General features: G+C 39.6%; 1 protein-coding gene across 4 annotated transcripts in view; it reads right to left on the reverse strand.

Moving 5' to 3' along the window:
• Arhgap26 (Rho GTPase activating protein 26) overlaps positions 1-25,307 on the reverse strand; it is a 462,007-nt gene that overhangs the window by 112,007 nt on the left and 324,693 nt on the right. For all 4 annotated transcript variants that reach the window (XM_013020413.1, XM_013020415.1, XM_013020414.1 and 1 more), the window contains one exon: positions 4,927-5,086. In XM_013020413.1, coding sequence (XP_012875867.1) covers positions 4,927-5,086 — 160 coding nt within the window. The remainder of the gene's footprint in view (positions 1-4,926; positions 5,087-25,307) is intronic.

Genomic DNA, 25,307 nt, shown 5'->3' on the forward strand with positions numbered 1-25,307 from the left:
GGGATAAGAGTTTCATGGGGACTTTTCAGCCCAGACTAGCTTGAACAGTGATCCTGAGATCTCAGCCTCTTGAGTAGCTAGGACAGCCACTGATGCAGAGCTATGGAAATACTTTCTAAAAACCTAATAACTGTCTGGATTTGAGGTTAAGTTCCATCACCAGGGGGTTTGTTCAGTGTCATGTTCAGAAACGCCATGTATGGCAAAGGATGGCAAACACTAAAGGCTTCTATAGGAAACTGAGACTGGACCTTCTTGCTTTGTACCAGGCTGCCCATGAAGTTACATTTATAAAGGAGGTAAGTTGATTACTCTAAGTTTCTAGAAAGACAATTTGATGAAGATTAAGGACTTTTTCTCCAGAACAATAGATATATCCAGGTCTTGCATATAGCACTAGCCCACCATCATTCCAGATTAAAAACCCTTGTCTTGATGGTACCTTAGTTAACTCCTTTCTGCCTTAGAAACATGACCTTCATCCTAGTAGTACATTTTTCTTCTCATTCCTTCTGGGGCTATAGAAACACAAATTCTACTATGATTCATTCCACCCTCTGGCATAGATTAATGAAGATGAACATATACAAAAGCACTGTAATACTCCTTATATGTACAACAACAAATTAACATCAAAGGATAACGTAATTTGCAGCCCACCAAACTAAGTAAGCATTTGTCATCAACCACTGGCTATATATTTATAAACCTTGCCATGTACTTAATATTTCTATTTCCACATGTTTTATCCAATACAAGATGGCTGTTTGTCCTTATGTGTTTTAATACTACTACTGGGAGTATCTCCCCCCGCCCCCGTTCCTCCTTCCTTTCCTTTCTTCTTACCTGAAGCCTTGTATTTTGCTAGGCAGGAGCTTTACAAATGAGCCACTGTGTTAGGCCATTATGTTTTTGTTCTTTTTTTGAGATAGGGTTCTTTTGCTGGGGCTAGCCTTGAACCATGATCCCCTGATCGCTACACCTTCCTAGTAGCTAGGCTTTCAGGATTAAGCCATTGTGCTACAGATTACTTTTTTCTATCTAGTTCTTTTCAATCTAGCTTTGCAGGCCAAGGACATGCAAAGAAATTATAGTTCAAAAACCATCAGACAAGCCAGGCACTGATGGCTCACGCCTGTAATCCTAGCTACTCAGGAGGCCGAGACCTGAGAATCTCTATTCAAAGCCAGCCCAAGTAAGAAAGTCTGTGAAACTCTTATCTCCAATAAACCACTAGAAAACCAGAAGTGGCACTGTGGCTGAAGTGGCCTTGAGCTGAAGAGCTGAGAGACAGCACCAAGGCCCAGAGTTCAAGCCCTACAACTGCGCCCCCCCCCCAAAAAAAATCAGACACTCTTTGCTTTAGGGACATGAAACATAAACAATGAGCTCATTTTTGAAGTTCTGTCTCAACATTTAAAATGATTTTATTTCAGAAATAATTAAATTATAAAAGTACTACCGGAGGGAGGGGCATGTTCAATAGTTAGAGACAGATTTGAGTCTTATTTCCAAAGAATGTTGAGATTTCTAATAACAATGGTTTACAATTACTGAATCTTTGCTTTCCACTAGCTAGGCCTTGCATAAGTCTTTTATATAAACTACCTCATGTAATTCTCTCAAAAGTAAAAGAAAAAAAAAACAAAGGAGTATGGAAGACTGACAAATTGATCATCAATTTTGTTTCCCCTTTCTGCTGGGCAGTTAAGCTGCCTTTCTCGGATGTGGTTATGAGATGATATAGCCAATGGAATGTGGGGAAAGTAAAGCAAGTTATCTTCTAGATATAGTCTTTTAGTCTTTCTCCCTTTCTCTACTTGTTAGCTAACAGAGAAGAGTGGAAGGCAGAGCTACAGGATGGGAGACATCAGGGCTGTCTGATTACTGCAGAGGATGCTATCTTGAAAATACTCACATTGAACTTATATGAACAAAAGATTAACTTTTGTCTTCAGTCACTGACTGCATCTAGGATTAAGTAATAGAGTTGTTCACAGTTACCTGGTGGATTGAAGCCATGTGATTTGCCCTTAGGAAAGTGCTGCTATATTCTATTCCATTTTAACAGGTTCATATTTTTTTTCATGTAACAGAAACTGGATCACATATAAGTGATTTCCTGTATTTGAGGGAGGTGGGCACACTGGGCTTCCAAGTTGGGACTAGAAAGAAGACATTTTCCTCAGACTTGAAATTTTTCTTAAAAAAGATGTTTTCTTATAATTTGAAATTTTCCTCAATGAAGAACTTTTCCTCAGACACTTAATTTCTGTCTCTTACTAACTATTAAGAGGAGGCTCCAGTGTTTAAACATCTAAAGTTTATATTCACAGGTTCTCTAGTAACCATATAACAGTCTACAACCTCCAAATTACCTCAAATTCCAACATTTTAAAACAACAAACATTTAGTGGGGCACTGGTGGCTCATGCCTATAATCCTGGCTACTCAGGAGGCTGAGAACTGAAGATTGTGGTTGGAAGACAGCCCAGGCAGGGACTGAGACTCTTTATTTCTAATTAACTACCCAAAATATACAGAACTATGGCTCAAGTGGCGAACTAGCCTTAAGCACAAAAGCTCAGAGATAGCACCCAGACCCTGCGTGCAAGCCCCAGGACCATCACCAAAACAAAACAACAACAAAAAATTCACCACCACCACAATATACCCCAAACATTTATTATCACTCTCGATTTCTGCAGGTCAGGAATTGATCAGGTCAGCTTATCAGGTTGATTTGGGACTCAGGGTTTCTCATGAGGCTGCACTCAAAATGATGACTGAGGCTTGAATAGCTGGAAAGTTAGTCTGATTGTTGGCAGGAAGCCTTAGTTCCCTCCTGCAGCTCCCTTGACTGTCCTCACAACATGAATATACCACCGCTAGCAAGAGCAGGCTCAGAAACCACAACAATGGTACAAGGCCTTTCATGAGTCAGCTTAGAAGTCACACATCATTACTTCTGTCATATCTTACTGACTACATATGCCAGTGAGGATACTACATAAAAGAGTGAATATGAGGAGACAGGGCTAATTGGAGTCATTTTGAAGACTGACTTTCGTTCAATACCTGATTCCTGAAGGCCTACCTAGGAACAGACACCAAACAGTGAACAAAATACAAATGTCCTGGACTTTGTAATGCATCCCTGCTAGCTACATGCTAACAAAAGTGAGGAAGAAAATGCTAAATGCCAGGAAAGAGAAAAGCAGGGGAAAGGGGATACTTGAAGTGGGGACTGCTGATCTGTTTCACCAGAGATCTATTTGGATGATAGAAAGCTAAAAAGCAGTGAAGAAACATGCCCATGTGGTTTTATTTATGGATGAAGAGTGTTCCAGATGGAACTGCAGTGAGTGTACCGGGCACCAGTGACTCACGCCTGTAATGCTGCTACTCAGGAGGCTGAGATCTGAGGATCACAGTTCAAAGCCAGCCCGGGCATGAAAGTCCATGAAACTCTTTTCTCCAACAAACTACCAGAAAACCAGAAGTGGTGCTGTAGCTTAAGTGGTAGAGTGCTTGCCTTGAGCTGAAGAGCTGAGGGACAGCACTCAGGCCCAGAGTTCAAGCCCCATGACCGACAAATAAAAGAAAAGAAAAAAATAAGTGTGCCTATTGTGTCAAGACAACTATAACAGATTCCTAATGAGATCCACTTAATACTTATACCCATAGAAAGGTCACTAGTATTAGTATGTAGGACCCTGAGATTCCTGTAAGGCCTGACTCTCACATAACTGAAATGGAAGCCATAAGATAGTTCTTAGCTGTAGATAACTGATAGGATCTGGCTTAAGTCAAAAGTCTCTCCAGTGACCAATAACAGAACGACAGGCCCAGAAGTATCAGGAAAGCACAGTAGAAGGCTCTTGTAAAAATTTAGACAAGAGATGATGGTGGCTTTCATTAGAGTTATCAATGTAGGTGTAAGAAGTAGTAAGATTCAGGGCTGGGAAGGTAGCTCAGTGGTAGAGCGCTTACCTTGCATGCATGAGGCCCTGGGTTCGATTCCTTAGCACCACATAAGCAAAAAGAAAAAAAAAGTTGGAAGTGGTCCTGTGGCTCAAGTGGTAGAGCACTAGCCTTAAGCTGAAGAGCTGAGGGACAGCACCCAGACCCAGAGTTCAGGCCCCACGACCGGACCCCCCCCCCCAAAAAAAAGAAGTAGTAAGATTCTAGATTTATTTTGCACAACTAATTCACCATTCTAGGCAAAGTGTTTATTTCAGAAGAGATGCATTTAAAAGATCCCAGGGTTGTGACTGCAGAGTAGCCTGTACAGGGAATCCTGTACAAGTTCCAAGAAGTTTCACAGGGATTCACTACTAGGAGCAAAATGAGGTAATAAAGATCAGTGGAAATTTGTGGCCCTAATTCTCAGTTTCATGAAGGCAGCTCTCTATAACATGCTTCGTCCTATTTGGTGGAGAAGGCCTTCCTCATACAGACAGAAACCTCAATGTCTCAATGTCCTAAAGCAATGACAAAATACATACACACAGACACACACAGAAACACATACACACAATGAAAAAATATACCATTTACAAAATCTAAATTCAAGCTATAGGAAAATACTTATAACACAAATGATAAAAATGTTTAATATTCATAACACTTAAGTTTCTAAGAAGATAATCAAGTAAAAATATGGGCTCATAACAGTATACTTTGCACTGGATTGAGGATAAATTAGCAACATATACAAAGTGTTCAATAGTTCTTTGCACAGAATAAGTGTTCAACAAATATGGCTTCTCCCTCTACTGCTACTAGTCCACCCTCCCCATCTTTATTATTACCTTCCTTGGAACCCTCAGATTTATCATTACCACATTTAGCAAGCTGGCCATCTTCCTAATGAAAGGACCATAAACAGTGCAAAGCTGGGTCACCTTTGAATGACTATATTACCTTTTCGTGGTTCTCTATTAGGATCTCAATGACAATGTTCTGAAATTTGATGTCCATGATGGCTGCCACTGTTTCTTCTTGAGGCCGAAGCAGAGTGGGTCCAAACACTACACCAAGGTTTGCCACAGTCATCAAATTCTGCTTGTGATTGTTAGCAACACTGGGAAAGAAGAAGAAAAAAGGCACAAATGAGAGAAATAGTGTGTGCAGAGATGGATAGCTGACCTCTCTGTACCTTTCCTACCTTCTCATCTCTCTATCTATATACTCTGTAGCCATCAGAATTCAGCACACCCTCAGATGCCATGAATCAAAAGAGAGATTTTTCTATTTGTATTTCCATCTACCAAAGTTCTCAAATCTTCATAAGCATCCAGGTTATATTGCTGTATCAGGATGATAGTCTCTCAGAGTTCCATCCTGAAACAACTAACCAACCAATATATGGGCCACAGCAACCAGTGCCAAAATATGAAACTTTGTACATCTGCATCCATCTGCAAGTCCAAGTAACTGCTAATCCCTTGTGGTTACACCTTCTTGGTTTCTGCTTAAACCACTGAATCGTTAATATTTTCTCTAGAACAAATATAAAAACTCCTAACAGCTTTAATTCAGTTACAAAATAAGCCCTATTTTTAAAGTGGGCAGATCTAGTATTTAAAAGTAAGTCAGGCAATTCAGCACTTTAGACTCAAGTATTAAAGTCCCTTCCAATTAAGCATGTAGCTCCCATTAAGTGCAGCATGGGGCATGAACAGAAATAAAAACACAATACTGTATATGCAGATGCATGGCTCTGTTAATATTGTGACATACAGGGTTAGCAGTAGCTGGGCCACAGTCATTTGTTAAATACATATGTGTGTTTTTAGATAAGCAATTATTCAAAACATGTATTTGAACTCCATGCCCAAGCCCCCATGATCTCAATATCAAAGTCACTTGTTTATTTGCTGCCCTGTGTAAACACACACACACACACACACACACACACACAAAGTGATCTACTAGCAACAAATAAGTTAAAAGTTCATGACCTTCATTATCCTTAAGAAAATATCAGGAGCCAACTACTTAAAGATAATAAAAATAAAAAGTAAAAGAAGAGATAGCCAAAAAAAAGAAAGGAAAAAGAAAATATCAGGAGCTTCCCTAAATCACCTGCTGAAAGAAGGAAGCTTATTCATTACTAAGTGGAGCCTAGAGAGAAATTGGGCAGAGATGGGCAGTTAGCACAGACCTGCCTCCCTAGCATTTAGTTCTATTTATACTGAGCATTTTTTCCACACAATTCTATCAATGCTTGCACTGTTTCTCTTGTGTAGTTCTATTATGTAGGAGGGCAAGAGATTATTCTACCTAAAGTGCCAATTTTTAAACTGAGCCTTCATTGACATACTACATCAACCAATTTTATCAGCAGATGTGTACTTTTCTATGATTTTTTTGAGGCAAAGGTTTAATTTAACTTCCTCCTTTTAAAGAAGGAGGGTGTGGTTAGGGCTATGGGATTTTAATTGTGGCAGAGTTCAAGGAGGGGGAAATTTTGTTTTTGACTATTAAGAAATACCTATAGCAGAGAGATTGGCCACAGATATAGTCTAGCCTGTTTCTACTCCACAAAAAGATTTTTTAAATTTTTTTGTAAAGATACTGTACAGAGGGGCTAGAGTTACATCAGTAAGTTAATGAGTACAAAAGGATATTTTATGAGCATTTTCTTAGTTCTACCTGAGACCTGGTTTTACTTAGATATTTCCAATCTACCCAGAACCACTTCAAGCTCCAAGTCTGAAAGAGTTAAAACAGCTGATCAGGTTGGGACCCAGCAAGGAAAGACTTGGGTCCAGAATTACAATCAGCAAGTGTGCATATTTACAAGCTGCATGTCACATCATAGCTTCCCACACAGGCTCCTGTGTGTGGGAGGGAGTTCTGTATCCTTTTGCTTTCCCTCCCAAATGGCTTATCCCTTTTTTCACAGAAGCCTCTGGTAACTTCATATGCTAACCCCTTAACAAACTATGCATATTTATGTATGAAAGCACTTTCAAACTGTAGGCCAATATAAAAATCAACTCTGCCAGTCACAGCTCTGCTGAAAACTATACTCACATCTTTCTTGTCATAGGAGATTCTGCTGTATAATTGTTCTGATAATAATGACAATAAGCTAGTGATGAGTCCCTCTTTCTCTTGTTTTTCTGTTTGTAGTGCTGGCAATCAAACTAAGGGCCTGGCACGAAAGACAAGTGTTCTACTGAGCTACATCCAAAATCAGATCTCTCAAAAACAGCACATTTTCCCCAAGTCATCTTAAAGCCTTCCTCTGCCACTTCCCAAATCTAGCCCACTGGGAAAATAGCTTGGCATACTAAACACCCAGCATTTGTTTCCTCCTTTGTAAAAAAAAAAAAAAAAAAAGGGTGGGGTGGGGTGGGGTGGGGGAGGTCAGGGTTAAAAACACACCCACATGGCATGATATAAAGATTAAATGTGATCATTCATTGGATATACAGTGCCAAAGTATTCACTATGTCCTCTTAGTGCTTTCTCACCTCTCTGTCTTTGTGCATGTCATTCTTCTACCTAAAACTTTACTCTTCTCTCTTCAGCAAAGTTTTTGCAAGGCTCAGCTCAAATTCCCCCTCTTTCTGTTTCCTTTCTGGTCACCTCCCAGTCCTCTACCCCTGACACAGGCAGACTAGTCAGCCTGTTCCTGTATTTATTACATGCTGTTGATATATTTCTACCAAGCCTGAGGACAGGAGCTATGGTATTTAACTTGAGAGTGCTCCTTCTGAGCATGATGTTTGACCCAGGTGAAGCACATTGAATGTTTATTGCAGGTTTAAAGGATGAGAAGAGCTTCTTGGTAAACATAAAACTAGTCTCGGTCCATCTACTACTAACAACAAACAAACAAATAAACAACAACAAAAAACCCTCAAAGTATTATTGGTGATTCTTGGGGAATGCATGTGAATGATCTTAAACTCCCTTTTCAAAATCTCAAGCTATGTTCTACCTCTTAGATTTAATTAATGAGTAATAATTACTCTGATTTGCAGGTCCCAATGCCAAAAAGCATTTGGAAAAAAGCACAGTAATTCTGGATCAGCAAGTCTGAATATAAATAGACTTGAGATTACCCAGCAGAATTCATTTCACTTTTAATGATCCATTTTATTTGGGAACTTAACAATACACATTGATCAAAGCCTTAGGAAACTTTTTTGGGAAAGCTTGCACCTTTTTCATTGCTAACTACCATTATCTTTTGGTACACTGAAGTAATCAATTATTCTGTCACTTGATTATTACAGCTCATAACTTAGTACAGCTATGTTCATTACTCTAGAATGAATTATTAATGACTTGAGATCTCTATGTATCCCAGAGAGAAAGGCCTAGACCTCAGCTTCTGCTGGCACCAGCCATGCATTATAGCTTGATGGACTTACAGATGTGTGGGAAGCGCGCTGGCAGAGCCCTGGGAAGTGGGTCCAGCAGAGGCCATGGGGCTCATTCATTAGTGTGGTCCATAAAGCACAGATTGCCTGCTTTCTGTTCTGGTACCTGAGCTGCTTGAGCTTTTCCTCATATCATTCAACAAGTCATGTTGAGTCTTAGAGTCCACACACAGACATATCTTGTGCATTGCACATTGTACTGAAAAAGTCTGACACATGCCTGTCAGATCCCTGTGTCCAGATGGGCCACTCTGTTGGGGTGCCATCTGTGTGCACTGCCAAGACAGAACGAATCCTGCAGGCTTACTTTGCATGTTGCAGATAAACAGTTCGAAATGTGATTTCCACTTGGGGGAAACCCAGTCCCTTTTGTCATCATTGGGGTTTGCTGTCAACCAAGAAGCAGTACATCTCCCACAGGGCATGCCTTTGGGCAATCGTCACAGAAACTGCACCCCATGTTCCATGCAGGTCCCTTGTGAATTGGAATTAATGAGGAAAGAACATGTCCTAATGAAAATGAACTTTGCGGGGAGACTTCCTGACAGTTTTATTTTCAGAGAAAATAGCTGGACACTCTAGGTTGGTCCAACACCCTCTGAGAGACAGAAGGAGATAAATTGTTTCCAGATAAGAATAGCGATGGTGACTGTGGTTGGGGGGAGGAGGGCTTAGGAGGGAGCAGACAACAGCCAACCCTTTGGGAGCCTATAGAGAAGACTTCCATGCTGTCATGGAAACTACATCTGTTTTCCTTGAGTGGAAACGAGAGCTAGAGCACTCTAAGCACTAAGGAGTTCTCTATAATCACACCAATCTGGAAGGACTCCAGTATATATGTTTGCCTATGAAGGGTTTGCAAATTGGTTTGGTCTTGAGCTCTGGTGTGCTAGGTTCCCTGGACACAATGTGATGACAGGTTAGCAGTGTCTGCATGGATTGAGTGTGCCATCACTTATCTATCATCCTTTATTTGCTTCAGCTTCCAATGTCAATGATAATGGTAACTTAAACTTGCAGGTTGTTTTTTTTTTTTTTTTGGGGGGGGGGAGGTCAGTCATGGGCCTGAACTCTGGGCCTAGGCGCTGTCCTTCAGCTCTTCAGCTCAAGATTAGCATTCTACCACTTGAGCCACAGAGCCATTTCCAGCTTTTTCTGCTTATGTGGTGCTGAGGAATCAAACCCAGGGCCTCATGCATACAAGGCAAGCACTTTACCACTGAGTTACCTTCCTAGCCCAAACTTGCAGGTGTTTTACATTTTACAAAAAGCTCTACAACTATTTTTATGCTTATTTGACCTCTATTACTAACTCCAGATATCAGCTCTCAAACTTTCTGACAGTGATTCAAAATACAACATGCATCTTCCCACGTAATATTTCATCATACATTTTCCCATATAGACATGTATGAACAGATGGGCAGAAAATCACATAGACACATGATGTATCAGAAACAAAATTTTCATTTAACAGTAAGTAGAATTTATTCTGATTTTTTCTATTTTTTTAATCCGCTAAATTGGCTTCATAACTCCACTGTTACGTTATGGAAAAACACTGTTGTAGGGGTGTAACAAGCAAATATGAGTATAGAGGAATGGAAAGTAAAGCAAGGACAAGGTGGTAGCACAAAGGCTGAGTCCAATGGAGAACACCAGCTGGCATGCCACGTGGCCCTCTGAACCCACTTTCACACATGTAAGATGGAAACATTAATACCTACCTTATAACAATAGAAGCTGATACAGCATGACTATGTAAGTAAATCTCCTAACATGAATAATGGCTTCATAAGTGACAGCTGCTGTTGTCACAGTAACAATTAAGGCTGAGGTGATGGTAGTAAATGCCAGTTTAAAGCAATGCCATTAGCTGGTGGCTTCACTAGTCAGCCTGTCTGGAAGCCTCCAATGGCTGCTTCTGCCTGGGGCAAGGAGCCTCATCTGCCCTACTTATATTTTAAGGATTTCTCTCATCCTAGTTACCTGTACTTCTCTTCTTTGTTTTTATTAAAGCTGTGACATATTTCAAATCTGTATGAAAGTTTAATATACTCATTTTCTATTACTTCCCTATGGAGGATCCTTGTGAAGTCAAAGCAAAGCTATCCAAGTCACTCTGCTTCCTCATACCAACAACCATATGACCTGGCCTGGCCTCTAACCAACCAAGGCCCATCACCCTGCACAGGGTGTCCACTGGCAGCCACATTAAACTGTCTCCTCTAACACATGTGTTCTAGTTGACCCAATGGAACATTTCTACACTGGACTGCCCCCATCTCCCAAGAGCTACAGGACTAGGAGCTGGATCCTGATGGCCTCCTCCTCCTCCTCTTTTTCCTGTTTGCCTTCCTCTTTCTCCTCCACTTCATGGGCAGGCCCTCGATTCTGATTCTGAAAGTGGGATAATGAGTGGGCACCAAGTACAGTAAGCATCACCTTAATCTCCATGCTTTCTCAGGGAAATTCCAAGCCTGGGGGCCAGAAGGTATTACTAGAAATCAAGGCTAGCGCTATATGATTTTTGTGGTTGGTTGGTTCTGTTTTGTTTTTCAGTTAACTAGCTAAGTTTGAATTTCCAGGGATTTCAATCTTGTTCCTTTTACTACCTCCAAATTCATCCTTAGTACATTATGGGGAATGAGCAGGGGGTAGGGGAATCCTGAGTATTTCTGCAGTGTGTTGCCTGGATACCATCTGGCCTTGTTATGGCTGGACCAGTCTGGAGGGTACTGAAGAACCTCTGCTGAGAAAACTCATCAGGGCCATAAATGCAATTTTTCTGAACCTCCAAATGGCTGTCACCCGAAAGAGTACAAAATAACTTGTTCTGTGGGCATGGGTCACACTCATTATTTGACATCTTCCTGGAAATGATTATCTGGTGAATAGCCAGACTTTCAACTTTAAATAATTGAGTGTTCATGAAGAGTACTTTTATATAGCACTTCCTTAATCTCTTCAGACAGGGACCATAGCTACCATTTTATATCAAAGCACTAGGAAGTTAAGTAACTTGCCTGAGGTTATATAGCTAATGAAGGGAAAACAAAATCAGCAGAGCCAGTCCTCTTAACCTATCTCCCAGTCTTCTTTTTTTTTTTTTTGTTGGTCATAGAGCTTGAACTCTGGGCCTGGGCACTGTACCTCAGCTCAAAGCTAGTACTCTACCACTTGAGCCACAGTGCCATTTCTGGTTTTCTGCTGGTTAATTGGAGATCTGAGTCTCATGGACATTCCTACCCCGGATGGCTTTGAACCTTGATCCTCAGCTCTCAGCCTCCTGAGTAGCTAGGCATGAGCCACCAGGGCCCAGCCCTCCCAGTCTTCTTAAACCTTGGCTCTCAGCTGCTCCTATTCAACTAAAGGTAGATTCAGCCAGCCTAAGAGAGGTACTCTTTATCTGTAGGAAATATCACAAAAAATGAACATACAGAGAAGTCACATGCTTAAGATCCAGCAAGTTGAAAACAGAGGGAAAAAGGATGCTTCCTCATTTTTTACCCAGATTACTAAAGTGGAATGGAGGGGGAGGAAAGAGAGGAAGAGGAAGGGGAGGAAGAGAAGGAGAATAAGAGGAGGAAGGGACACAGTACAATATGTCTTCATGCCTAGAAAAATGATGAAAATGATGAACTGCCTTCCAAATACCATTTATAGCTGGCTGGCACAGTCAGAGAGTTGCTTTCTAATAATGAAAGAATAAATACTACTGAATTGAAAGGAAATAAATTAAATGGAAAAAATGGTTTCCATAGCCCCCAGGCAGGCACAATGATGGTTGTACATGTAGCTTTCCAGGATGTACTACTCTATCTAAGGATGTCAAGGCTCTCTGAGGAGTTAGCAATGTGTTCTTGGCTTTTGATAAGCTGTACAAACTACATTCCAGATGGGTATAGATGACCAATGAGTTGTGATGTGTTGCAAAGAACTACTTATGCCAACTTTAACCCTATTTACAGAGGCCTACTTGGTCTCTGGTCCTTAGAGAAAAGGAAAAAGAATGTGTGTGATGCAGAAAAAAAAAATAAGGTCTCTCTGTGTATACAGCCAGCAGTCTAAGCAAGAGCATTCTAAAGTTTGTGTATGCAGTCAACTCTCCTTGCCTCAAATGCAGCTCAACTCTCTATTCTGAATTCAACAAGGGTATCTAACTGGTTTAAATTTCAAGCTGAAAACCCTTGGCATCACATGATGGTGGATCCTCAGAAAATAAAACGTAGCACTGTTATGTCATATTACCCAACAATTCCAGTTCTGGGTATTTACCCAAAAGAATTGAAAGCACAGTCTCTAAAACAGGGGTTCACATACATATTTTCATTGCAGTTTCTTTTTTTACAATAGCTATAACACAGAAGTAACCCCAAATGCCCATGAGTGGATGAATGAATGGTTAAACAAATGTGGTCTCTACTTTGCAATGGAAAGACATTCTGACACATGCTAACACATGTAAGAACCCAATCTCATAAAGCAAGCCAGTCACAAAAAGACAAACACTGACTTCATTTAAAAGTAGACAAATATAGAGAGACAGAATGTAGAATGATGTTTACCATGGAATTAGGGAAAAAAGATGGAAAGTTAAAAAGAGTTTCAAGGTGGGTACAGTGTCTCATACTTGTAATCCTAGCTACTTGTGACAGGGATGGGCACATACCCAGTGGTAATCATTTCATGCTAGCCTGAGTGAAAGAACCCATTTCATCCAATAAAAACTTGATTCAAGAAAAAGTGCACATGGGAAACATAAATAGGAGGATATTCATCCAGACCAGCACATACAAAAAAGCAGGACCTCCATTCAAAAACTAACAAAAGAAACAGGTTTTGGAGGTGAGGTAAGGCTCAAGTGGCAGAGTACCTACTTAGCAAATGTAAAGCCCTTTATTCAAATCATAGTACGGCCTCCTCCTCCCCTCCAAAAAAGTTTCACTTTCATAAGATGAAAAGTTCTGGAGAAAGATAATGGTGATAGTTGCCCATTACACTATTGAACTACTGAACTGTACTCTTAAAAATGGCTAAGATGGTAAAACTTATGTCATGTATACTTTATAAAAATAAAATTTAAAATATTAGAGGAAACTTTTAGCAGATCCTACTAATACTGCTGGCCTCTTAAGACCCCTTTCAACCACACTTCCCTTTACTCTTTTCCCAGTAGGCTAAAAATCTCTGTAGGCCTCCTGTCATCTTCCTAAGAGGATCCTTGCTTCCTGGGAACCTCTATAGCCCATTTTTATCTGGCTCTCTCCCCAGTACCACGCAGTTCCTCAAATGGGTCTTTCTGGCTTTCTCACTCCATGTCAGATCTCTGATTAAGATTCTAATTCTTTGATCCTTTCGTGGCACTTAGTGATTTATAAACATATCATCATTCATTAAAGTTCTGTGCTTATTAAGACCTCCAAGGACAGGGATGGCATGAGCCTCCCTACTAGCAAGTGCTTTGCAATTTGCTGTATCATGTGTTGGGGAGGGGGGAACCACACACACAGGTACTTTGGAAGCCAATCTCTTGTAAGTATACCCATGCCCAGCTACACTAAATGCAAGGTTCAAATGTTCTTTGTAATCTACTGCTGTTGTAGTTGTTGTTAGACCAGGGGCAGTGGAAGGCATACAGACAGAGTGGCTTATCCTTACAGCAATGGCACAAAACAAATTAAATCTCTCTCTTTGGCCACCCTGGTCTGGAAGGTATGAAGGCCATAAAGTATTAAAAGGGTTTAATAATCATCATTATATGCATTACCTAATATGCATTATATAATACAGCATAATGGTCACATTATTATATTGGTCTCCTTCCAATACATTGACTAAACCTGCTAGGATACAGACGCCTATACCTTTTTATGTTTCTGAAATCCCTTTATTTTCTGCCTGCCTTTGATTATTACTATGATTGTCATCAAGAATAACAGCAACTAACATTAACTGAGTATTTACTGTGAGAAAGGTATAAGCACTCCATCAATTATCTCATTTGATCTTTAAAATTACCCCATGAGGTAAGTTCCATTATTCTCCCCACATGAAAAGGCTGAGAGTCCCACAAATTCAGAAATTTACTCTAGGTCATAGATCTACTAGGTCTGAGACTCAGAATTCAAGTCCAAATAGTCTGAAAAGTGGTTTCAGAGTTACTGCTTTTAATATCTTGGATACAATACAGTGTGTGTGATGTAAAATAGAATACATATCTTTTTACTTCACTTGCTTCTCTTCTTTTCTACATGACCGTACTTTAAGGAAATCATGGAACAAAGGGGGAACCTGTTCATTTTGAAAGATACTTGATAGCAAACAACAATATTAGAGTCATCTGTGTCCACTGGCTATTACTGGCAATAAGCTAATCTGGGTCATTATATTTACTGGAATCCCTGTGGATTTAGGACAGGTTTCATTAACAAAAGAGCTTTATTTTTGTTGTGAGTTACTTAGTAAATTAGTCACTTTCTTTTGAAACCTCCAAATAAGAAGCTTGAATTTTATTTGTCCTACACTGTGTTGGCTCTTAGGTACTTGAATATTCTTATGTACACAGAAGGCACCTTCCTTAGATCCAGGAAATCACTGATTCACTTTTACATTTTTGGATCTGGAGGCCTAGCTCAAGCCTGGTCTAGTCTACAGGCCTGAATGGGGAAGAACAGCCTTCACTTAGAAAAAGACCTGCAGAGAAGCTGACGGAGGCAGCTGTTCTTCCTGGAAAATTACTTAACTATTTCAAATTGCATAACAATCAATTCTAGGACCCAATGTAATTAACATTTGCAAAGCACTTTATAGTTTATAAAATGCTTTCACATTCATTATCATGATTTTTTTGATTAGTTCTTAAATCTAGAGAACAGCCAGAAGGCAAACAAAATACACAAGTGTGGATGTGCACACCAAACTGATGTCACCAATTGTGGCATGGGCATCAGTTCCTATGGGTTACTCCTTCAACCCATGTCGTCAAGCTACTCCTGTCCAAAAGACTGGCCATGGAGGCACTGCTTTAGAGCTTTCTACCCAAAGAAGGAGGTCCAAGCTGACCAGCACAGAGGTCACAGGACAGCCCCTATTCTTCAATTATAAAGTTTTTTTTGAGTGTCTTTTATGTAGATGACTGCTTTGAGTGCTAGGATACAGCAGTGAACAAACCAGACACTCTCCCACTTACCCTCCTCCTTACCTCCTGACCCCTTCACACCATTCCTTGTCTTAGAGAAATTTTAGCACTTGGGGTATAGGACAGATAATAAGCAAATAAAATATAGGGTGCTATAGGAAAACAGCAGGGAAAGGGGACAGGGAGTATTAGGACATATTTGCATCTTTAAAAGGTGGTGAGGGAAGTGTCTGAAGGAGGTATGAGATAATGACCCTAGTGAGGTTATGAAGCTCTGTGGACATCTATAAACAGTAGACGCAAGCTCTCAAGATGGGAATGTACCTGTACCTGGAAAAGAACAAGCCAAGGGGATAGTATTAGAAGTCAGAGAAGTAATGAACTTGAGGCGGCAAATCCTGGAGGGCTTTACAGGCCACTGTCAGGGCTTTGTTCTTCACTAAGTGAGATGAAAAGCAATTAGAAAATTCTCATCAGAGGGGTAATCTAATATTAACCATCCCTGACTGTAGACTCAGAATAGTCCCAGCTACTAATACTTAAATGCTCAAATTCCATGGGTCATTTATTTTTCAAAGATAGGAACTACTTTGCAAATGACCATAATATCAGTAAGAGAATCTGAGACATGTACAAAGCAGAATGCAGCATTGTTTTATTGTACTCAAGTGACAATTGTGTCAGACTCTATGCCTTTTGCTCATGACTGTACTAACCTGGCAGGTCTCTGCAACTGTTCCATCTTCCCGCTAGTTACTGTGAGGGGAAGACTCCACTAGAAAGTCAGCAAGAGAAGTCTTGGCCAGTCCCAACTAGTGGCCTAGATCCTAAAGTGACAATAACCTCTATGTGCTACTATCTGACATCCAGCTAATAAGTCACCAGTGAGCAATCCCAGCACTAAAGATCTCAATGAAACACACAGTACATTGACCTTAACTACAAAACTTCCTTTAATTAGTTAAAAGAAATATCAGTCTTCTGAAGCCAGATTCATATTGTGAGCCCCATTCAGGGACAAAAAAGCTAAACCAAAGGCTAAAGGATTAGCCCAGCCATCTGGTTTAGCTCCAGTAAGAGAAGTAGCTCTGAGGCACAGCAGTAATAATTTCTCATTTCTCACAAGATGCAAAGCTCGTTTCTGCTTTATGGAAATGACCATAATCCTTCTTGGAAAGAAGACCAAGATTCCATATCCACAGAAGGGATTATGAGAAACATTACAGAGAAAGCAGATAGAGAAAGCAAAGCACACAAGCAAGCACCCACCCTGGGTAATCTAGCTCCTTTCATGGAGATCTTTCAAATGAGGGAAGTAATCCAGCTGACTGGCATATTTTTGCAAAAGAGTATGCTTTCATCCCAAAAAGGAAACAGAAAGTTGCATTCCCTGCCCTGAGTATACAACCAATGGAAAAGCTGTGGTTGAAAAAGCCAGATTTATTTCCAGAACCAATCTATCCAAACTACTAGAATTTATTGTCATTCACATATGTGTGTGTGACAGCACTTTTAATTAATAGAGAAAATTGCTATTTATTATATGAAAAAGTTCATGGCTCTTCATGAACAAGAGCTGGAGGTCTGATGTTTCAGTAAGAAAGATGAAAAATATCTCAGATCCCTAGTATCCATGAAGAATTATTTGAATTGCGTATCAATATTCTTTATGTTCATATATCTAAGGCTGATCAATAGAATTCATTAAAAAACGTACTCTCTTCACAGTCTACAGAAGTTAGAAAGAAATCTAAGTGAATTACACCTTATATTTTCCTTCAGTGATAAAACTCTGGGTCAGTATCTCCTAGTTTCTTGCTGCACCCAATTGTTATCTCTGAAAATTTCTATTTATTTCAAGCCTAAGGAAACAACTGCTCCACTTATTTATATTTATAAATAATTGTGTTTATAGATAGTGATGCATGTTAAAATTAGAGAGAACACCCAAACCTTTCTGCTGTAATCATTGCCTTAATCACAACAACAGAATTGTCAGGGAATGATGCAATATAGTTTTTAATTCAACACATGCACAGAATAATTTATTCTTCTCATACACAGCACAAAACTAGAAAGTTATGGAATTCTAATATCTTTCAAACAAATCTCAAACTACAGTATAGTGTCAACAAACAGGAACTAGAGATTGAAAGTGAGAAACCCAATCTATCATTAGACAGAGAACAGCACATAGTGTCTGTCTGATAGCTGAGACAAGAGGGAAGATGAGATCTAGGTCCCCAATCCACCAACATTCAGGCTTTCACTAACCATCATTCTTAAAGCTCAAATCTAATAGTGTTCAAAGGGAAATTGAGAGTGTTCACTGACACTAAAATGCTTCAGATTTTACACACACCAAAGCCTGACACTCTAGCTGTTATAATCTTGTGATGCCTGTTCAACAAGAAAGGTAGGAGAAGGCCACACAGATGGTAGTAGGGACAGGGAAGCAAGGCAACATGGGCTATAGTAGTACTTCAAGGACACTGCAATTCTAGATTCCAGGAGCAAGGCTATCAATCACCCACATTATCAGGCCAGCCTGATTATGTATAAATCCACAGAGATAAACAACTTCAGGAACATCAGCTCCTCCGGCAAATCCAGCTTTTCACCATGGCTTCTATGTCTGACCCCCAACCTGCTATTTCAATCTTATGCTATGCCACTTGGCCTTTCCTCACAGTTCTCTGAGTACTCTAGCCTTCTGTGTGCTCCCAAACACACCAAACAAGTAAACCATTCCCAAGTCTGACTATGTGAGATGCCACTTACCTTTCTAGGCATCTAGGGTTTGGCAGTGAACCACAGACCAATCCCTGCTTTCATTCAAACTGCTAAAGGTAGACAATACATAAATACTCGAGTAAGAAGGGTAGACTGCAAAAGTGGCACTAAGCAAAGAAACAAGTGTGCCTAAAAACCCAAAAACCAAAAAAACAAACAAGATAAGCACCAACTTTGGTAAGCCAAGAAGGCTTCTGAAATAAGACAAGTGAATCTAAAAGTATGGTGTAGAAGTCCACAATCTACAATGGGACTAGGAATTACACCTACAATAATAAGTTGTACCTTCAACCACAAACATCAGTGATTTGCACCCAAGAGTTCTTTAAATTGAACCCCAACAAATTATATTCCAGAGGAGTTCTATTCTTTTTCCATTAGAATCCTGAAGTCTAGGTCAACAGCTGCTGCATACAATTGGAAGCTTGGGAATCCTTGCTCCCCCTGTGGTGTCCCACACAACGATGAGAACACCCTGTGGCTTCTGGCTGCTCCCTCTGTCCTTCTCTGTGGGCTTAACCCATTTAGGAAATGGCTCTCCTGAAAACACATCAGTGACAGATCCCACTGTTCACGCTTATACACAGAAGAGCATTTGCAGACATTTACCTGGCATACAACCACACCACAAACACAGTGACCTGGAAGTAATTATTAAACAAGAATAGGGTGGGAAACAAAACATAAAAGAAAGAACAAACCCCTAAAAAGATCCCTCCTGTTTGAAAAAGTTGAGGATCAAGAAGCAACAGAGTTCCAAGAATCTGCTCAAAGACCTGGACTCAGAAGTATCTGACAGAACAGCAGATAGAAATTCCTTATTATTGAGTATTCAGGCTATTTCCAAACTTTTATTATTTCTAATAACACTGCAGTAAACCTCTATTTAATAAATTTTCCACCAGAATAAATGTACAGAAATGGAATTTCTGGATGGAAAGGTGTAAACATTATTAATACATTTTGCCAAACCATCACCCAGGACACCAGTATCAATTTACATTCCCTCCTAGAATGCTTTAGTGTGCATGTTTCTCTGGGACCTTATTTTTTTCTTGCACCAAAACAAGGCATTATTATTTTCAAAGGTTTTTACAAGTAATATGCAATAGTGGGGCAGTGTGAATTTCTCTGCCTTCATAGCTAGGATGATCGTCAGCTGAGGTCCACTGATGATCATAGATACAACAGGCCAGAAGAGAAGCAAAGACGATTTCTCTGTCAACTACTATCAAGGGTCCATGATAACAAGAAGTATGCCGGCCTTGTTTGGTAGTATATGTCCAGAAGCTGGTACATCTGGGACTTGATAAATATCTCTAGGTATACTTCTAGGTTGATGTTCAAGGGGGTTGAAAGGACATAGCTTGGGAATTTTTAATGCTATTAATTTTGATATATCCCATCAGGCTTCCGTAAGTCTGGAGGCAGTTGGGAATCATTATATACATTTCTGTGGCTACCAGAAGAGGCCAAAGAGGATCCTAATACTTCTCATTGGTCTACTCTTACAAGGCAAGGAAGGGAGATGAGAGTTCTGAAAACAACCAATTATAATACAAGGTGCTATGATAATGAGGAACGCATTCAAACAGTTATTCAGGAAGGAATCAGACACCCCATGTGTTATGCAATGAGAATCTCTGTCTCCCAGAGCTTGGATGGGCAATCTAACAGGCTCAGGGGTGTAACCAAGCTACTTTTAATTGTGTATCTGGCCTGGATCCAGGAAGGAAGCTTTGTCACCAAAGCTTTCTGTAGCTCAGCACTCTGAGCTGCAGGAATAAGAAATCCTTGTGGCCAGAACTTGTTCTAGAGAAGAATCAGAAACAGTTCCCATTTTCTGCATGCTTGGCAGTCAACACTGACATCCATCCCATGTGAAGGTAAACCTCTAAAATCAAGTGAGGTAATATTTTTAGGAAGGTCTGCCAGAAGGGATTCATGCTCCCATAATTCCAGATGGAGGAAAACAGAGTATCAGGAATGACCCCAAGCTAAGGGAAAGGCAGTGAAGGGGAGAGGGGGGAAGCAGAAGGTGAGGGCAGGCACATCCCAAGGGTTGGAGCACAGCAATCTCTCTGAACCTGTTCTCTAATAAGGTCAGAGTGGGCTTGAAGGTCCATCTGTGCCCCTTACTCATGGTTTTGTTGCTTTACAACTCTGTGTCACTCAAAAGCAAAGCCACCAGCCAGCACCCTGCTGTAAATAATGAACAGTTGCAATCAGGAAAATGGCAGTCATTATGAGACATATGCTGGAGAACACTGATGCTCCTGGCTACTGTTGACACTCTGGACTCCAGCACTCAGTGCCACCCCAGCGCCCCCCACCCAGCTAGAACCTGTTGCCATGGAAGCTGTTCCCCCACCCCTACTTCTCCTTAGGAAGGAAACACTCTAAGCCATTAGGAAAATAAAAAGCTTTTATGTTGTGTGGTCAGCTTCCCTTCAGCTTTTCTCTCCATCTCATCCAGTTAAATTCTAGGTAAGATAGCACAGCAGAAATTGAAAAATGGACATTTCCACTAAGCAAGGACAAAAAAAATTAATAATCTATTTTCCAGTTGGTAAGTGGGGAAATAAGTAGGAATGAGTAGGAAATACATGTTCGAAACAACAATGGATGAGTGTGTTTGGGAAATGAAGAAAAAAGTAATTAGTGAAAGACATTATTTGAATAATTTTCAATCTGACAAACTACAGAGCACTGTGGGGCCAGATGCTGAGTAAGGAAGAAGAAAATAAGTAATAGAGGTGGCTGATGACAAAATCCTCAAATGGGCTGAGAAATAACTTCCTTTTACTAATGAAAAACAAGGGATGGCTAGTCTGAAGATCTAGGAAAAATACATTTCTGGAGCCCTTCTCCAAGGACAAAAAGGTGGCACATAAGTCACAAATTTATATCAAAGCATTTGTTGGGGGTGTGGCTCAAGAAATAGAACAACTGCTTATCAGGTATGAGGCTCTAAGTTCAAACCCCAGTACTTTCCCCCACCAAAAAAAGAGGAAGAAATCGGTTGGTATTAAGCACTAAACATCAAACAAGAAATAATGGGAGAAATGGGAGATGATGGAATATGAATAATTTTCTGGACTTATCCTTATCTCTAAGAATGTGTACCTTCCTGCCCATACCCATCATTTTTCCCTCATGGCTCTGTGCTGGTAGTTCACCAGTGATGTCACTCACTCTTAGGGATCTTTCCAACCAGAGGGATTACTTTAGACCACTACTTAAGTTTAGAAAATGCAGACACATATATCCATCCACATGTAAAAAGAAGAAGCAAAAGAGTGACTTAAGAAAATCAAGTCCATGACAAAGTCATAGACATGTTACTTCCTGCCCACAAAGCCATCAGAATCCCTAAAGAACTTCCAAGCAGTAACTATTCTGGTCTTATGACCCCAAAGTAAAACTGAAAGAAAGAAGGCCTAACTTCCTAAACTTAAGAGTACTAGATGTATTATTAAGCCTAAGAGTTAGAGATGATAATGAATGCAGGAAATGATGTCCAGCTGTGAACACCACATCTCAGGGTCATCAGATTAAAATCACTTCCACAAGAGAGAAGGTAAAAAAGAGGAAAGTCTATCATTCAGCACTACAAAGACCCTACTATAGGGCTAAGGTCAGGCAGGGCTGCTAATAGGATGCTCATTCACTACTTTCCAACACATTGTGGGCCATGACTACTTGGTTCTTACTATTTATGTTGTTCTGTATGGATTTCCCTATATTTGTGTGAACTTGACCTCATTTTCCCTTTTGGGAAATGACTAGGACTATTGAACCTGTTGCTTCATATTGCTTAATTTTAGAAAATTCTCAGCCATTATCTTTTCAAATATTATGTTGTAGTTTTCCTATGTTTATTATTGGAGTGCCATGGAACTTTCAAGAAGTGGAACCTAGTAAGAGGTCCTTAGGCTTCTGGGAATGTGACTCAGGAGAGACTGTGAGACCTAACTAAGTAGGTCTGCTGGATTGCTGGGTGAGGTCTCTATCTCTCTCTTCCCCCCACCCCTTCCCTTACTACCACCCTCCCTTCTGTCTTTTCGTAAATGTATGATGAGCTACCATCTGCTGCCCTCAGCAGATGCCAAACTTTATCTCTGAACTTTAACTTTGATCCCCTAAAATGTGAAATAAATTTTCCTTTCTTTTTAAGTAGACTGTGTCAGGCAAAAAAAAATCTAACTCTTTCCCCTGATTTTTTTTTGGGGGGGTCTGGTTGTGGGGCTTGAACTCTGGGCCTGGGCACTCTCCTTGAGCTTTTGTGCTCAAGGCTAGTGCTCTCCTCTTTGAGTCAACCTCCACTTTTTGGGGGGTGGGAGAGGGTGGTAGCTAACTAGAATTGAAAATCTCACAGACTTTCCTGCTTAGGTTGACTATGAACTGCTGTGACCCTCAAATTTCAGCCTCATTGAGTAGCTAGGAGTACAGACAACCACTGGTGCCCAGTTTGTAGTCTTTCTTGGCTCTTAAAATTCTCATGGCCATCTTGTGGATCTTCTCATTCTGTCTTCCATGTCTCATCAAGTATTTTCTATTATGGATGGCATTGGGCTAATTTTCTGAGATTTGTGTTCCCATTCACTAAGTTTCACTAGCTTTGTTTAGTTTCATAATTGTTTCATCAACTGAGTTTTTCATTGAGTTTTTCATTTCCGTGACTAATTTTTTATTTCTGTTGTACCATGTACTTGTCTGCTTCTTTCTTTCCTTCTTTCTTACTGTTTTTCTTTCTGCAGTATTTAGATTTGAACTCATATTTGCTTGGCTAGAGCTCTACTACTTGAGAAGCATACCTCCAACCCTGCTTTTTTGCTTGTTATTTTGGAGATGGAGTTTCATAGACCTTTCTGCCTATTTGAACAAGAAGCCTCTTGTGTAGCTAGGATTATAGGCATGAGCTCTCACGCTTGGCTTATATCCTTACTTAAAATCTGCCTATTCTTTTGTTTTAATCTCTTATTCATATTTTTAATCATTTTAAACAATTATTTTATGGTCTCTGTGAAATTTCTCTACTATTGTTTTATTAGTTGAAGTTTTTGGGTCATGATATTCCTTTATATTGTGTCCACTGACTATAGCTGATGGTGGATTACTTCTTTATTATTTTGAATCTATCTTGAGAGGAGCTTTGGTTATGAAAATCCTAGGCAACACAAATAAGGTACTGCTCAGCTAGCATTCAAGGGGTAGTACTGAGTGATACCTTAAAATTTTGAATGTGATTATCAATTTCTTTAAAGATGCTAATCTGGCATAGAAAAATTAATTCTTTATTGTATCGATCTATTTTACCTAGTCAATCCATTCAGTGGTGGTGAGGCTCTGTTACTTAATAGGTTGAAGTTTCAGTTCTAACTCCTACTTTCAAGTAGTACCTAGGTCTCTGCTCCATTTCCACATGGTTCTGGAGAACAAGTTAAACACTGGTACGTTACATGCCTCTACCCATGCTATCATCTGTTAGCTCAGCAACTAATTTTTGAGACATGATTTTGTAGGGCTGTCCTTGAATTACACTATTTACTACTGATGAAGTCTCAGACTCTGTAAAGATAAACTTAAAAATTTGAGTTTAATTTGGTAATTCTGTAGTTTTTGTCTAGTTGAAATGTAAATAGTTTCTGTTTAGCAAAAAGGAAAAAATTAAAAACTAAAGATTTTATTGCTTTGTACATCATCTATCAGTTTGGGAGCTAACATAAAAGATCATATTCTTGTACTCTTTGGTTTGTTGGCTATATAAGCAAGTCTCTGCTACCTCATTTGAACCAGCTTTATGTTTGTTTTTTTTTTTTTTCTGGTAGCTACATAAATCTTTGACATGTGCTCTCCTACACTTTCACAAAGCTACATCTAAAAATCATTAAGGAAATTAAACTTCTGTTCATTGTGCTTCTACTTCTAACAAGCTTAAGACAACACAGTAACTTCATTAAATATGACTAGAATCCAACCCCAATATGTTTTCTCTTCAAATATATCACTGACTATTGTTTTGTTATCATGTCTCACAGTAAAATTAATGTTATCATGCCTCACACAGAAATGCTAAAATTAAAACCAATTTTTTCCATTTTCTAGATAAATCAACCCAGCAATCCAGATTTAAATCATACTAACTTTTGAGTCCATTAAACACTTTACTGATTATTCTTAGAACTGGTTTTAAACAAAACTTAAACTCATTAAGAACAAGTATGTTATACAAAGTAAATATCAAGAAAGACTATCTCTGAACTTCGATGTTAAAATTTACAGTTAAATATATCAAGCACATTCCTAAAACAAGGAAAATTTAAAAGGAATTAAAAATTCTACTCTTTGAATTCCATATCATTTAACTAGACAGATTGACAAATAGAAAAAAATGAGAAAGGGCTATTTTCAAGAGTAAAAAAATGCACGAAGTTCTAAGAATAATCTGAATTTGACCTACAATTTTTCTAACTGGAAATTCTATAAAACTTTTTTTAATTAAAATACAAAATATATTCTAATATATTCCAGTGATATTGGAGATATTTTAATCAACTATGGGAGAGTTTCAAGTTCTGCTTGATAAAATTGTTCAAATTCTTAGGTTTGCACAGTTATTTTTGTAGAATCAGAATATATACCCACAGGGAAATATCTTCCAATTGACATCTTGGAGTCAGGTATACTCAACTCCTAAGAGGTGTCTGTAATGAGCCTATTATGAGGCTATTTGGGGTTTTATTATTTAACTAGAACAGCAGTTCTCAAAGTGTTGGTCCATAATTCCTGCGAGGATACCCATCTGAGCTTCCAAGCATGGAGCCTGAGGCAATGCTCCTCCTTCACATGAACCATAAACCAAGGCATTGTGCCAATAGGTGGTGTCATTCACAGGGGAAGGAAGGAAGGAAGGAAGGAAGGAAGGAAGGAAGGAAGGAAGGAAGGAAGGAAGGAAGGAAGGAAGGAAG

This window comes from Dipodomys ordii, unplaced genomic scaffold (assembly GCF_000151885.1).
Source record: "Dipodomys ordii isolate 6190 unplaced genomic scaffold, Dord_2.0 Scaffold50, whole genome shotgun sequence".
NCBI classification, from domain to species: Eukaryota; Metazoa; Chordata; class Mammalia; order Rodentia; family Heteromyidae; genus Dipodomys; species Dipodomys ordii.